At 45.2% G+C, this 16,387-nt stretch overlaps 1 protein-coding gene and 1 pseudogene across 3 annotated transcripts in view; both read left to right on the top strand.

The window, feature by feature from the left end:
* The window catches only part of CTPS2 (CTP synthase 2), a 140,524-nt gene that overhangs the window by 14,490 nt on the left and 109,647 nt on the right, over window positions 1-16,387 (top strand). For all 3 annotated transcript variants that reach the window (XM_053579859.1, XM_053579862.1, XM_053579860.1), the window contains exons 3-4: window positions 10,517-10,687; window positions 13,431-13,531. In XM_053579859.1, the coding sequence (XP_053435834.1) occupies window positions 10,517-10,687; window positions 13,431-13,531 (272 nt within the window). The remainder of the gene's footprint in view (window positions 1-10,516; window positions 10,688-13,430; window positions 13,532-16,387) is intronic.
* On the top strand, window positions 4,263-6,960 carry LOC128577886 (unconventional prefoldin RPB5 interactor 1-like; annotated as a pseudogene).

Below are 16,387 nucleotides of genomic sequence, written 5' to 3'. Positions count from 1 at the left end.
CATTGAAGCAGAAAGTTAAATGCAACTGCATGGTTTGGCTTAGTCTCCCTTGGGCTTCTCCTATCTCCTATGATAACAGCCTGGTCTTGTAGGGATTTGTCATTTAGCCTTGGTCCTGGAATCAGAAGACACAAAGAATAGATTCACAAGTGACCCACAGCCCTGATGTAACATGAGGGAGAAATAAATAATTTTTTTTTTTTGTAGAGACAGAGTCTCACTTTATCGCCCTCGGTAGAGTGCCGTGGCGTCACACAGCTCACAGCAACCTCCAACTCTTGGGCTTAGGCAATTCTCTTGCCTCAGCCTCCCAAGTAGCTGGGACCACAGGCGCCCACCACAACGCCTGGCTATTTTTCGTTGCAGTTTGGCCGGGGCTGGGTTTGAACCCGCCATCCTTGGTATATGGGGCTGGCACTGTACTCACCGAGTCACAGGTGCCGCCCATACATGTTTTTAAGTTGCTGTGAGCCAGCGCCCTAACCACTGAGTTAATTTTTTCTGTTTTTATTAGAGTGTGGTTCTTGCTCTTTCTCAAACTGATCTCCAACTCCTGGCCTCAAGCAATCCACAGGTTCTTGTCTCCCAGAGTGTTGGGATTACAGGTGTGAGCCACTGAGTTTGGCTTAAATTTTTTTTTTGAGACAGAGTCTGACTATGTTGCCCTTGGTAGAGTGTCATGGCATCACAGCTCATAGCAACCTCTAACTTTTGGGCTTAAGCGATTCTTGTGCCTCAGCCTCCCAAGTAGCTGGGACTACAGGCCCCCACCACAACGCCCTGTTATTTTTTTGTTGCAGTTGTCATTGTTGTTTAGCTTGCCTGGGTTGGGTTCGAACCTGCCATCCTCAGTGTATGGGACTGGTGCCCTAACCACTGTGCAACTGGCGCTGAGCCTTAATTTTTAATTTTTTCCCCAGGTAGCAAAGCTGAGACAGACTTTTTTTTGGACCCAGAGTCTCTGTTGTCCAGGTTGGAGTACTGTGGTGTGATCGTAGTTCACTGCAGCCTGAAATTCCTGATATCAAGTGTTCCTTCTGCCTTAGCCTCCCGAGTAGCTGGAGTTGCTGAGACTGCAGGTAGCAGGCCCCATGCCTGGCTTTTATGATTTTTAAGAATAGTTTCTGTAAAGTAGATTAACTGGGAGGCCAATGGTCGATTGCCTGAGCTCAGGAGTTTGAGACCAGCCTGAGCAAGAACCAGACCCCATTTCTAAAAATAGTGGTGAAAAATAGCCATGGCAGGCACCTGTAGTCCCAGCTACTTGGGGGGCTGAGGCAAGAGAATCACTTGAGCTCAGGAGTTTGAGGTTGCTGTGAGCTTTGAGGCCATGGCACTCTACTAAGGGGGACAAATGAGAGTGTCCACCACCAAAAAGGATATTAACTGATATTTATCACATGTATATGTTTTTACTCTGATTAAAATTTGAAATTTTACCTCTGTTAGTTGCTGGCAAATTTCACTTTTCCTTTTAAGTGATTAAATGCATCCACCGAGGCCAGGCGCCCTGGCTCATGCCTGCAATCCTGGTACTTTGGGAGGCCGAAGCGGATGAATTGCTTGAGCTCAGCAGTTGGAGAGGAGCCTGAGCAAGAGTTAGACCCTTACTAAAAATAGCAAAAAAGTAGCTAGCATGGTGTTGCAGGCCTATAGTCCTAGCTACTGGGAGGCTGAGGCAAGTGGATCCTTGAACCCATGGATGTGAAGTATCTGCGGTCTATGATGACTCCACAGCACTACCCTGGGGCAACAGAGTGAGACCCAGGTAGCCAAAAAAAAAAAAGTATAAGAAAAGATAGAAAATAAAGTAAAGAGGAATAAAAAAGACAGGAAGAAAACAGAGGAAAAGTTGAATAATATTAGGAATGATAAGGTGTCACAGTCTCTGCTGGCTGCCTTTCCAACATGGATTATATTATACATATATAGTATATATGTATGTACTGTATGTCTCAAAACGTTATACTAAGTGATAGAAGCCATATGCAAATTCATGTCACATACTGCCTGATCCCATTTATATGAAATATTTAGAATAGCTAAATCTACAGAGACAGAAGATTAGTGGTTACTAGGGGCTGGGCGGGGGGAAGGGTTTTGTTTTCGCATGATGGAAATGTTTCAGAAGTAGACAGAGGTGGTGGTGACATTGGAAATTTTTTTTATTGATGGGGTCTTTCTATGTTGCCCAGGCTGGAGTGCAGGAGCTATTCCTAGGCATGATCGTAGCATATTAAAGCTTCAAACATCTGGCCTGAAGTGATCATCCCACTTTAGCTTCCCCAGTAGTTGGGACTGTAGTTGTACACCACCTCACCCAGCTTGTGACATAACATTGTGAATGTACTAAATGCCACAAAATTGTTCACTTTAAAATGGTTAACTTTAGGGCGGCGCCTGTGGCTCAGTCGGTAGGGCACCGGCCCCATATACCGAGGGTGGCGGGTTCAAACCCGGCCCCGGCTGAACTGTAAACCAAAAAATAGCCGGGCGTTGTGGCGGGCGCCTGTAGTCCCAGCTGCTCGGGAGGCTGAGGCAAGAGAATCGCTTCAGCCCAGGAATTGGAGGTTGCTGTGAGCTGTGTGATGCCATGGCACTCTACCGAGGGCGATAAAGTGAGACTCTGTCTCTACAAAAAAAAAAAAAAAAAAACAAACTAAAATGGTTAACTTTATATTATGCACATTTCACCTTTATGTAATTTTGTTTTTGCTTCAGAGTCTTAGTCTATCACCCTGGTTAGAGTGCCATGGGGACATGATAGCTCACAGCAACCTCAAATCCTTGGGCTCAAGTGATCTTCCAGCCCTAACTTCTTTTTTTTTTGTTGTAGAGACAGAGTCTCACTTTATGGCCCTCGGTAGAGTGCCGTGGCATCACACAGCTCACAGCAACCTCCAACTCCTGGGCTTAAGCAATTTTGCCTCAGCTTCCCGAGTAGCTGGGACTACAGGCGCCCGCCACAACGCCCAGCTATTTTTTGGTTGCAGTTCAGCCGGGGCTGGGCTTGAACCCACCACCCTCGGTTATATGGGGCCGGCGCCCTACCGACTGAGCCACAGGCGCCGCCCCCAGCCCTAACTTCTGATAGCTCATACTACAGGCACCAGTCCCTATGGATGGCTAGTTTTTCTATTTTTAGTGGATACGAGGTCTCGCTCTTGCTCAGGCTGGTCTTGTAACACCTGAGCTCAGGTGATCCTCAGCCTCCCAGAGTGCTAGGATTACAGACATGAGCTACCTTGCTGTGCTTATCACATTTATAAATTTTAAAATGGACATAATTATAATGTACATAATATATTTAAAGTCATGTACTGTATTATATTGTATTACTCTAGATATTCTTGAAACAATAGAGTATATTTGGAAATGGATTGTCTGGGTGGTGTCTGTGGCTCAAAGAAGTAGGGCGCTGGCCTAGTATACCCAAGGTGGTGGGTTCAAATCAGGCCCCGGCCCAAAACTGCAAAAAAAAAAGAAAATGGATTGGTTATTCACTGGTATTAAGTAATTATTGTTAAAAATGTGGCATTGAAGGCCTGGAGCCATGACTTAGGCCTGTAATCCTAGCACTCTGGGAGGCCAAGGCTGGTGGATTGCTTGAGCTCAGAAGTTGGAGACCGGCATGAACAAGAGGGAGACTCCTGGGCGGCGCCTGTGGCTCAGTGAGCAGGGCGCCGGCCCCATATGCTGAGGGTGGCGGGTTCAAACCCAGGCCCTGCCAAACTGCAACAAAAAAAATAGCCGGGCGTTGTGGCAGGCGCCTGTAGTCCCAGCTACTTGGGAGGCTGAGGCAGGAGAATCGCGTAAGCCCAGGAGTTGGAGGTTGCTGTGAGCCGTGTGCCGCCACAGCACTCTACGGAGGGCAATAAAGTGAAACTTTGTCTCTACAAAAAAAAAAAAAAAAAAGAGGGAGACCCCATCTCTACTGAAAATGGAAAAACTAGCCAGGTATTGTGGCAGGCACTTGTGGTCCTAGCTAAAGCAAAGGGATTGTTTGAGGCCAAGAGTTTGAGGTTGCTTTGAGCTATAATGCCATGGCCCTCTATCTATCTAGGGTAATAGAATGAGACTCTGTCTTAAAAAACAAAGCCAAACCAAACCAGGGCAAGGCTTGGGCACCTGAGAGTTGCTTCCCGTTTTTGGAAACTGGCCTGCTGCTCTGAGCATGCGGGTGTGAGATACCTCCTGGCTGGGTACACTCTAGCAGGTTCGTGGAGTGGCGGTAGTGCATTGCAGTGGTGATAGTGCAGTGCATGAGGGTGAGCACGGAGGATGCTGCTTCCATAAAAATTTGTTCAGGACTGGTTTGCCCCACTGTGACTTGCGGCACCCCCGTGCACCCTGGAGGCCCTGTCGGACCTCGAGCTCCATGCCTCGGCCTTGGATCCAGCTGTGGCGTCCCGGAGGTCAGGCGGCTCAGCAATGAGCAGGAAAAGGTGGTGACTACCTGCCAAGTGAAAATCCAGCATTAATGTAAGAAAAACAATAGATGATTTTTTTTTTTTTTGAGACAGAGCCTCAAGCTCTTGCCCTGGGTAGAGTGCTGTGGCATCACAGCTCACAGCAACCTCCCAACTTCTGGGCTTAAGTGATTCTCTTGCCTCAGTCTCCTAAGTAGCTGGGACTATAGGTGCCTGCTACAACACCCTGCTATTTTTTGGTTGTAGTTGTCATTGTTGTTGAGCAGGCCTGAGCTGGATTCAAACCCGCCAGCTCAGGTGTATGTGGCTGGCGCCTTAGCTGCTTGAGCTACAGGTGCTGAGCTAACAATTGATATTTTTAAAAAGTGTTGAAAAAAAATTTTTTTTTTTTGGTTCTTGGCCGGGGCTGGGTTTGAACCCGCCACCTCTGGCATATGGGACCGGCGCCCTACTCCTTAAGCCACAGGCGCCGCCCGTGTTGAAAAATTTTGAATCTCGAGTTGAAGTCACAGATTTGCAGAAAATGAGTGATGCAGCAGGTGATATTGTTGACATAAGAGAAGAAATTAAAAATGACTTTGAATTTAAAGCAAAACACCTAATTGCTCATAAACCTCATTCCAAACCAAAAACTTCAGATATTTTTTGAAGCAGATGTCGCAAATGATGGAAAATCCAAAGATTTGCTTGCTGATAGGAACTGTGGGCTCCAGTTGAAAAACTAGAGAGACAGGAAGAATTGCTGGGTGAACTTGATAGTAAACCTGATACTGTGATTGCAAATGGAGAGTATACCACATCTTCTGAAGAGGTAAAGGAGGATCAAAACACAAATGTGAATGTGATGTCCCAAGTACCAGACTTCATTACTCCTGGCAATTGTCTTAAGGATGGTACAAGTTCAGAACTGTTCACTGGGCAAATGAATACTCAATTGAACTGTTTAGTGAATGGTTCCAATTCTTATCACAGTAATGAAAATGATGATGATAATGATGGTGATAATGATTGTGATGCTTTAGATGTTGGAGAGAATTCTATACCAACAATATATTTTTCTCATACTGTTCAGCCTAAGAGGGTCCGAATAAATACTGGACATAATACCACTTTAAAATTCAGCTAAAAGAAAGAAGAGGCCAAATGCAAACTCAAGAACAGCAAAGGCAAGAATAGCCCCATCAGCCACTCTGCCCAGGAGCTACCCCTGATCAGGACGTCTGCTGACATCTACAGTCTTTGTTGATGTGCATGGAGAATACATCCCCCGCAAATCAATTCTGAAGTCCAGAGGCAGAGAGAACAGTGTTTGTAGTGATACCAGTGAGAGCAGTGGATTTAACGACAGTCGGGGAGTTCTGAGGAGTATTAGCTGTGAAGAAACCACTTGCAGTGACACCAATGAGAGCATTGTGGAAGAGGAACCACAACAAGAAAATGAGCAAAAGAAAGTTTTGCCTTTGTCAGGAACATCTGAGGCTTTTTCTGGAACTGTAATTAAAAAAGCCTAATACTGCACCCAGCCCTGGCTCATCCCCTGCTTCCTGCCATTCCAGAATGAAAGGAAGTTCTGTCAGAGGCATCAGAAGAAACTGTAAAGAGGGTTTTTTTTTTTTTTTTTTGTAGAGACAGAGTCTCACTTTACCGCCTTCAGTAGAGTGCCATGATGTCACAGGACTCACAGCAACCTCTAGCTCTTGGGCTTCCGCGATTCTCCTGCCTCAGCCTCCCGAGCAGCTGGGATTACAGGCGCCCGCCACAACGCCCGGCTTTTTTATGATTGCAGTTCAGCCGGTGCTGGGTTTGAACCTGCCACCCTTGGTATATGGGGCCGGCGCCCTACTCACTGAGCCACAGGCGCCACCCTGTAAAGAGGGTTTCAAAGGTCAAAGCAGCCAGATTGCAATAGAAAAATTAGGTCCTGCCTAGGAAATGGGAATTCAGATTCTAAAGCCTAGTTGTGCATTTGTTCAGAGTTTATATAGCAAGATGCAGTTCAAAATAAGGCATCCTAAGTTAGTTTGGCAACAGGTCTTTTACCCTTATCAGTGGTATTGAAAAAATCAAAGTGAATGTTTGAATACTTTAATACTCAGCTTGTATTGTTAATTCTCTGAATACTGTCAACACTCTTGTCTAAGTTTGCCTTATAATGCAGTGTCAGCATTTTAAAGTACTTTTCAAAGAATAGTGTTCATATACATTGTTTTGTGTTTCAAACTAAATATAGGCAGTTTTGTACCAGGTGTGTGTGATGTTGTGCATACCACATGGACCATTTTAAAGAAAATTTTAAGTTTTTTTTTTTTTTTCAGTTTTTGGCTAGGGCTGGATTTGAACCAGCAAATGGGGCCGGCGCCTTACTCCTTTGAGCTACAGGTATCACCTGAACATTATAAATTTTTAAATAGATTTAACAGTTGTATTATTTGCTTTCACAGTGTAAAGACACTTAGAAATCTACTTGTAGGTTTTGCAGTTAGGTGGCCATTTAAAAACCAACGTGTCCCCTCTAAATGTCACACTGTAATCCCTAAGGCAGAAAGCTACATGGAGCCTGTTCTTTGATTGGAAGTATGATATTTGGTAAAACATTTTTTTTTCCAAGTAAAAATTTTATGAAACTTGGACGCTAAAATTCTGTGAGCTTTGGACTCAGAGTGTGGTTGTGTCTGTTATTCATACATGTGGGACCTGCATCTCATGGTAGGTCCTGGATTCTTTTTTTTTTTTGTAAAGACAGAGTCTCACTCTATGGCCCTCGGTAGAGTGCCATGGCATCACACAGCTCACAGCAACCTCCAACTCCCGGGCTTAAGCGATTCTCTTGCCTCAGCCTCCCGAGTAGCTGGGACTACAGGTGCCTGCCGCAACGCCCAGCTATTTTTTTTTTTTTTTTTTTGGTTGTAGTTCAGCTGGGGCCAGGTTTGAACCCGCCACCCTTGGTATATGGGGCCGGTGCCTTACCGACTGAGCCACAGGCACCGCCTAGGTCCTGGATTCTTACAGCTCCATGGTCCCATCTTCTGTCTACTGTGTGTAGATTATGTTTTGGGAGACAAGGAGAGGTTGTATAGATGCTAAAAAATAGATATCTTAAACAAAATTTCTTGTGTTTAACAAAAAACCATCAATTGTTTCCTTTCTGGTTTCTACCTTTGATGTCACCTTTAGGGTTTCTTTGTCAGGAATATTTATTTATTTATTTATTTATTATTATTTTTTTTTGTTTTTGGCCGGGGCTGGGTTTGAACCCGCCACCTCTGGCATATGGGACCGGCGCCCTACCCCTTGAGCCACAGGCGCCGCCAGGAATATTTATTTTTTTAACTTTTGAGCCAGAGTCTTACTCTGCTGCCCTGGGCTAGAGTGTCGTGTCATATTCATAGCTCACTGCAACTTCAGACTCCAGGGCTCAATTGATCCTGCTACCTGAGGTTCCTGAGTGCCAGCATGCCTAGCTGATTTTTCTTCTTTCTTTTTTTTTCTTTGAGACAGTCTTATTTTGTCATCCTCGGTAGAGTGCTGATCTGTCATAGCTCACAGTAACCTCAAACTCTTGGGCTCAAGTCATACTCTTGCCTCAGTCTCCAGAGTAGTTGGGACTACAGGCGCCTGCCACAGTGCCTGGCTATTTTAGAGGTGGGGTTTCGCTTGTACTCAGGGTAGTCTTGAACTCCTGAGTTCAAACAGTCCATCTGTCTTGGCCTCCCAGAGTAACTTTTCTATTTTTAGTATGGATGCGGTCTTGCTCTTGCTCAGGCTGGTCTAAAACTCCAGAGCTCAAGTGATGCTCCTGCCTCGGCCTTCAACAGTGCTAGGATTATAGGTGTGAGCCAGTGGGTCTGGCCATCTATTTGCTCTTTTGTCTTTATTTTTATTTATTTATTTATTTTGAAACAGTCTCACTATGTCACCCTGGTAGAGTGCTATGGCATCACAGCTCACAGCAACCTCCAACTCTTGGGCTTAAGTGATTCTCTTGCCTCAGCCTCCCAAGTAGCTGGGACTGTAGGTGCCCATCACCACACCCAGCTATTTTTTTGTTGCAGTTGTCATTGTTTAGCAGGCCTGGGCCAAGTTTGAACTTGCCAGCCTCGGTGTATGTGGCTGGTGCAGTAACTACTGTGCTACAGGCTCCTAGCCTGCTCTTTTGTCTTTAATCTTCGAGACCACAGTTATGGAACTTATAAGGGAGATGTTAGAGTTCCGTTAATTAGGGATGGATTAAATCACCTCTTAGGAGGTGGTTTTAGCCCGTACAATTCCCAGTCAATTTCCTCGAGGGGTAATAGAGATCTAGTGATATGCCCTGTAGTCAAGTCTGGTGTTCCTCGTGTTATAGTCCTTTATCACAGTGCTGGTGTGCTGGTGGCTTATTGCACACACTGCCTTTTCCCCTCATTTTCACCAGGTCACCCTGTGGGCTAGCTGTAGCCCTGTTTTTCATCTACTGTCTAACAAGATGGGAATCCGGTAAATTTATTCCCTCCCTCACTTCCTTCCTTCCTAATCCTTTTTTTCTTTCCTCTCTCTCTTTTCTTTTTTTCTGACAGTCTCACTTTGTCACCCTGGGTAGATTGCTGTGGCATCATATCTCACAGCAACCTCAAACTCTAGGGCTTAAGAATTTCTCTTGCGAGGGGCGGCACCTGTGGCTCAGTCGGTAAGGTGCCGGCCCCATATACTGAGGGTGGTGGGTTCAAACCCAGCCCCAGCAGAACTACAACAAAAAAATAGCCGGGTGTTGTGGCAGGCCCCTGTAGTCCCAGCTACTTGGGAGGCTGAGGCAAGAGAATCGCTTAAGCCCAGGAGTTGGAGGTTGCTGTGAGCTGTGCAATGCCACGGCACTCTACCTAGGGCCATAAAGTGAAACTCTGTCTCTACAAAAAAAAAAAAAAAAAGAATTTCTCTTGCGGGCGGTGCCTGTGGCTCAAGGAGTAGGGCGCCGGTCCCATATGCCAGAGGTGGTGGGTTCAAACCCAGCCCCGGCCAAAAAAAAAAAAAAAGAATTTCTCTTGCCTCAGCCTCCCAAGTAGCTGGGACTATAGAGCCAGTCACAGTGCCTGGCTATTTTTAGAGACGGGGACTCTGAGCTGAAGCAATTCACCTGCCTCAGCCTCGCAGATTGATAGGATTACATGCATGAGCCACCGCACTGGGCAGGTAAAACTTTCTCATACCACTTCCAGGATACTGATGCTTTGAAACCAGATATTCTTCATTGTTAAAATTGTTTTTAAAATCTTTTTTATTTTATTTTTATTTTATTATTATTATTATTTTTTTAGAGACAGTCTCACTTTGTCGCCCTCTGTAGAGTGCTTTTGCATCACAGCTCACAGCAAACTCCAACTCTTAGGCTTAGGCAATTCTTCTGCCTCAGATTCCAGAGTAGCTGGGGACTATAGGTGCCCGCCACAATGCCTGGCCATTTTTTGTTGCAATTTGGCTGGGGCCAGGTTTGAATGTGCTGCCCTTCGTATATGGGGCTGGTGCCCTACTCACTGAGCCACAGGCACTGCCGTTTTTTTTTGAGACAGAGTCTCAAGCTGTTGCCCTGGGTAGAGTGCCGTGGCATCACAGCTCACAACAACCTCAACTCTTGGGCTTAAGGGATTCTCTTGGCTCAGCCTCCCAAGTAGCTGGGGCTACAGGCACCTGCCACAACACCTGGCTATTTTTTTTTTTTTTTTTGGTTATAGTTGTCATTGTTTGGTGGGCCCTAACTGTATTCAAACCCACCAGCTCTGGTGTTATGTGGCTTGTGCCCTATCTGCTTGAGCTACAGGTGCTGAGCCATTTAATCATTTTTTTTTTCATGTGGGTGCCATGTGATGATTTTGGTAAAAAATCTTGAAGACAATTTTGATAGGATTAAATAATAAACAGGATATGGGAATTTTTCTGATGCTTTTTCATGGATAGAATTGAATTGTTAAGTTTCCCCATCAAAATAATGAGGTAGTGATAGAATATGGCTTATAAATTCATCCTTTACTAACAACTTAATAAAAATGTGTCCATCTTTATAAAATAAAATATTGGGGGCAAATTTTTAATTTTTATATTGCCTTTTCTCCTAGGTGAAGTGTTCGTCTTAAATGATGGTGGAGAAGTTGACTTAGACCTTGGAAATTATGAAAGATTTTTGGATATTAACCTTTATAAAGACAACAACATCACCACTGGGAAGATATATCAGCATGTGATCAATAAAGAGAGGCGTGGTGATTTCTTGGGGAATACAGTGCAAGGTATTATATTCCATAGATGTGATCTATGCTGAGTGACAGCATATTGTTCAACAATAGGAGGGAAATGTTATCGTTCCTGTGTTCTACAAGTTCTAATCCTTTTTAATTTATTTCATTTTTTTCCTGTTAATTTTCCTCAAAAAAGTGAAGTTCATTATCCTCCTCCTGATTATGTTTTCATCAGTTCTTTTGTCTTTTTTTTTTTTTTTTTGTAGAGACAGAGTTTCACTTTATCGCCCTCGGTAGAGTGCCGTGGCGTCACACGGCTCACAGCAACCTCCAACTCCTAGGCTTAGGCGATTCTCATGCCTCAGCCTCCCGAGTAGCTGGGACTACAGGCGCCTGCCACAACGCCCGGCTATTTTTTTGTTGCAGTTTGGCCGGGGCTGGGCTTGAACCCGCCACCCTCGGCATATGGGGCCGGCGCCCCACTCACTGAGCCACGGGCGCCACCCAGTTCTTTTGTCTTTTTTATTCATGTCATTGTTCTTCTTAGTCTCTCTCTTTTACCTTTGGTATGGAAAATCTGTGGAGAGACATTTATCTCTCTATTGTTCTGGCTATCTATTTATTTATTTAATATCACTCTGGTTAGAGTTCCATGGCGTCATAGCTCACAGCAACCTCAAATTCTTGGGTTGAAGCAATCCTCTTGTCTCAGCCTCCTAAGCAGCTAGGAGTATAGATATCCACCACGCAGCCAGGCTAGTTTTTCTGTTTTTAATAGAGATGGGGTCTGGGAAGTGCCTGTGGCTCAAGAAGTAGGGCGCCAGCCCCATACACTGGAGGTGGTAGATTCAAACCTGGCCCTGGCCAAAAAATGCGAAAAAAAAAAAAAGAGAGAGAGAGAGATAAGGTCTTGTCTCATTCTTGCTCAGGCTGGTCTTAAACTCCTGGCCTCAAGTCATCTACCCGCTTCCACTTCCCAGAGTACTAGGGTTTCAGGTGTCAGCCACCATGCCCAGCCTAGAGCTATATTTATTCTCCACATTTACCTAATTGGAGTGCAGATTTGTTTTTAATCTTTGATTTAGTGTGTTTTTTGCTCCCTTTTTAAAAACAGCTTTGCATAGATGATGATTACTTACTTTGGAGAAGGTCAGCGTTAGGGAGGGACTGGAGCACCAGGCAGCATGGTCAGGTGATTCTTGACTCTTTTCCTCAGGTGGTATGATTGTTTTTTGTCTTTATTTATTTATTTATTTTTTGTGGTTTTTGGCCGAGGCTGGGTTTGAACCTGCCACCTCCAGCATGTGGGGCCGGTGCCCTACTCCTTTGAGCCACAGGTGCCGCCCGATTGTCTTTTGTCTTACGACACTGCTCCTCACACCTCTGAAGTCTTGTGTTTATACCTACCTATATGGTAGGGTAATGATGATAATTCCTCCTTCCCTTTAAACCACTTTCATGTTGTAACCAGCTAAGAAGTAGACATAGGATTCAGACAGATGACCATCAGAACATCAGCTATGCTACTGCTGAAACTGGACAGTGTGTGTAGATCTCAGCTGCAGTTGTGCTTTCTAGTAGCCTTCCTGCCACGCCTAAATCTTAGGAAGATGCACCCGAAGGAGAGTGAGACCTCACACCTTTCACATCCCACTGATGGGGAGAGGGTAAGGACCCCTAAGCTGCACATGTGGAGGCAGAGCCCAGCAGTCCCCTCTCTCTCAGGTAGGGACTGGTTGGGCGTGGCAATGGATAGTTCCAAGTTCACCAATCGGAGATGACTTTCTCCTACCTTAAGAGAGAGCAGGTGAGAGGTGGAAATGCTTCTTCCTGTCAGCTTCCCAGAGGCCACTGTTTCTACTTCACCCATCAGGTTAAGAGGCCTGCAGGCCCTAAGGCATGTCTTCTTTTGTTTCTTCAGCAGAGATCAGCACTTGTGAGCCTGCCTGTTCTCCACCAGAGGCACTCGTGGGTCTCCCATTTGTGCAGAAGTGTGTTCTTTTGGCCTCTTCAGTTGACTTTAGCAGCCAGGGATCTGGTCACCACCTGCTGCGGGTCTCTGGTCAGCATGCAGGCCTCATCTGTGCTCCTCTCCATGAGGTGTACTCTGGATATGATGGGCTCAGTGGGGTCACCCCAGTGGCTACTCTGGGTCCTTACTCCCCATGGAGTCTAACATTCTCCTTGCTGGCAGCCTTCCTTCATAGTTGTTACCTGGCACTATAGGTCTTTTTTTTTTTTTTTGAGACAGAGTCTCAATTTGTCGCCCTCGGTAGAGTGCTGTGGCGTTACTGCTCACAGCAACCTCAAACTCTTGGGCTTAAGCCATTCTCTTGCCTCAGCCTCCCAAGTAGCTGGGACTACAGGCATCCACCACAACGCCCAGCTTATTTTTTGGTTGTTATTGTTGCAGTTGTCATTGTTTGTTTGGCAGGCCCAGGCTGGATTCGAACCCGCCAGCTCTGGTGTATTTGGCTAGCGACCTAGCCGCCGGAGCTACAGGTGCCAAGCCGGCTCTGTAGGTCTTTTCTGGTGTCATTGAAGATGGGGCTTCTGCTTTCTGTTTCTTTTTCTCTGTGATCGGTTGGTTTCAAGGACAATAGGCTAACATTTAAATGACTAACCCTAAACATAAATTGCATCAGTACATACCAATTTCAGTGAGGGAAGGTCATAGCATGAGGACTGTAGGTTGTTTAATTTGCCAAGTGACTTTCTGGATGTTCGGGAGGTTTTGAGTACATTTCCTTTTTCCTGAGCATGAAATAATTTCTGTTACTACTTCTTCCTGCAGTTGTCCCTCACATTACTGATGCGATCCAGGAGTGGATTATGAATCAAGCGAAGGTGCCTGTGGAGGGCAATAAGGAAGAGCCCCAAATATGTGTTATTGAGGTGAGCATTGAACTTTTTTTTTTTTTTTTTTTAAAGACAGAGGCTCAAGCTATCCCCCTGGGTAGATTGCTATGGTGTCACAGCTCACAGCAACATTAAACTCCTGGGCTTATGCAATTCTCTTGCCTCAGCCTCCCGAGTAGCTGGGACTACAGGTGCCCACCACAATCCCCAGCTCTTTTTTTTGGTTGTCGTTGTCATTGTCATTGTTTGGCAGGCCTGGATTGGATTCGCACCCACCAGCTCTGGTGTAAGTGGCTAGCGCCTTAGATGCTTGAGCTATAGACACCACCCATGAACGTTTTTCTTTTTATAAGCTTCTATCCTGCTGGGTCTTTAAGGATTTGACACTGGGCTAGGAGGTGGGGGAACAACATGGATGGCCTCTGCCCTTGTGGTCACAAGGCAATGGGCACGATTATCATTAAAAAGGTAATTGTGTAATTCTAGGTGGGTGTGCAGTGATCCTGTGTGTAGTTGCTCATTAAGTCAATGTTAGGGTCTCCTCTGTGCCAGGGCCTGGGATGGGCAAACTCTCCTCTAATGACAAGCTTGCAGATGTGCGTGTCCACACGTGGCAGACTGCATTCTATCTAGTGTGTGCTATTTTTTTTTTTTTTGTAGCGACAGTCTCACTGTACCGCCCTCGGGTAGAGTGCCGTGGCGTCACACGGCTCACAGCAACCTCTAACTTTTGGGCTTACGCGATTCTCTTGCCTCAGACTCCCGAGCAGCTGGGACTACAGGCGCCCGCCACAACGCCCGGCTATTTTTTTGTTGCAGTTTGGCCGGGGCTGGGTTTGAACCCGCCACCCTCGGCATATGGGGCCGGCGCCCTACTCACTGAGCCACAGGCGCTGCCCTGTGTGTGCTATTTTTAAAGGATTTGCAAACTGCTTTGGACGTAGAGAGACCCTGAGTTATGGAAGTCAGATAGTAGGATAAGTGAGTATCAGTTGTTTGAAGAATGGAAGTAGTATTTGTACTTGCCACTTGTTCATTGCTTTCCCTTTCTTTCCTTCCTCTCCATGTGCAGGATGAGAATAAGATCCGTGTCCTTCTCATCGAAATGTCATTTGAGCTAAGTGCTAGGCAGGAGAACAGAATAATGGACAACTTGGTTCCTAGAGTCAGCCTGCCTGGGTCCTAAATCTGCTGTGACTTCTGTGCTCAGTGCTTAAGAGTCTAGAGCCAGATTGCCTGGGAAGAAATTATTACTGACTAGGTGACCCTGGACAAGTTTTCTTAACCTCTCTGTGCCTCAGTTTACTCTTCTACTAAGTGGAGATAATGGTAATACTTAACTCATTGTTTTGAGAATTAAGTGAGTGATTGTCCTTATTGCTTAGAATGGTGTCAGAACCCTAGTAAGTCCTGAAAATTGTTAACTAGTGTTAAGACACCTGTGTGACTTTTGGCAAATTACTTCTCAAAGCTTTAATGTACTCATCACGATGTGGTAGTAATGTAATATTGTAATAAGAACGAGATGATAATAACATTGTTGTGCAAATTAAATGCAGTAGTATAAAGGACTTGGCAATGTCTGGCATTTAGGAAGTGTTCAATAAACACACAGTAGCTGTTGTTATAGTCAACATTATAGGTGTTAGCAGATACGTATCACACTGTGTAGAACATTCATTTTATTTTAGTCTTTTTTTGAGACGGAATCTCACTTTGTTGCCCTCAGTAGAGTACTGTGGTATCACGGCTTATAGCAACCTCAAACTTTTGGGCTTAAGTGATTCTCTTGCCTCAGCCTCCCACGTAGCTGGGGCTACAGATGACCACCACAAGACCAGGCTACGTTTTTGTTGTTGTTGCAGTTGTCATTGTTGTTTAGCTGTTCCTGGCCGGGTTCCAACCCACCAGCCTGGGTGTATGTGGCCAGCGCACTACCCACCGAGCTATGGACACTGACAGAGCTGATAATTTTGAACAGAGAACTTTAAGCATTTGCCTTGGTCAATCCATATTTGGAAGAGTGAAGCGGTGGAGTGTGAGACTCCACCTGTTTATTGTAAACTCATCTGTACAGTTTGATTTTTAACCATGTGCTGCATGCATTATTTTGATTTTTATAAAAACACTAATGTCAACTTGAAGGTACCATTTAGCAGTTTCTTTAAAGTGCAGCTTATGACTGATTTTATTTGAGCCTGCAGAGAGTAGAAGTCATCCTGCCTTTGGTTTATATTATGCTGGTTATTTGTTTTAAGTATGTTATTGCCCAGTATGTTAGCCATTGGCCGTATAGGGCTGTTGTGCATATGAAACGTGGCCTGTCCAAATCGAGATGTTTTGTGAGTTTAAAATATATACCAGGCTTCAGTGAATCAGTATGAAAAAAATGCCAAACACACAATGATTTCATTTTGGCACTTGTGCCTCTTGAATTTTTTTTTTTTTTTTGTAGAGACAGAGTCTCACTTTATTGCCCTTGGTAGAGTGCTGTGCCATCACAGCTCACAGCAACCTCCAGCTCTCTTGCCTCAGCCTCCCCCGTAGCTGGGATCACAGGCGCCCGCCACAACACCCAGCTAGAATTTTTTTTTTTTATTGTTTTGTTTTGTTTTGAGACATAGTCTCACTGTGTCACTCTGGGTAAAGTGCCCTGCAATTGTAGGATCAAGGGATCCTCTTGTCTCAGCCTCCAGAGTAGCTGGGACCATTAGTGCCTGCCACAAACCTGACTAGTTTTTCTATTTTTGGTAGATACGGTTCTTCTTCTTGCTCATTTTGGTCTCTTAACTTCTGGGCTAAAGCAATCCACCCCTCTGAGCTTTCCAAATTGCTAGTATGTCTTGTTTGGAGACAGAGTCTCACTTTGTTGCCCAGGATAGAGTGCCATGA

Source organism: Nycticebus coucang, chromosome X, assembly GCF_027406575.1.
Source record: "Nycticebus coucang isolate mNycCou1 chromosome X, mNycCou1.pri, whole genome shotgun sequence".
Classification (NCBI taxonomy): domain Eukaryota; kingdom Metazoa; phylum Chordata; class Mammalia; order Primates; family Lorisidae; genus Nycticebus; species Nycticebus coucang.
This window is presented reverse-complemented; position numbering and strand designations above follow the sequence as displayed.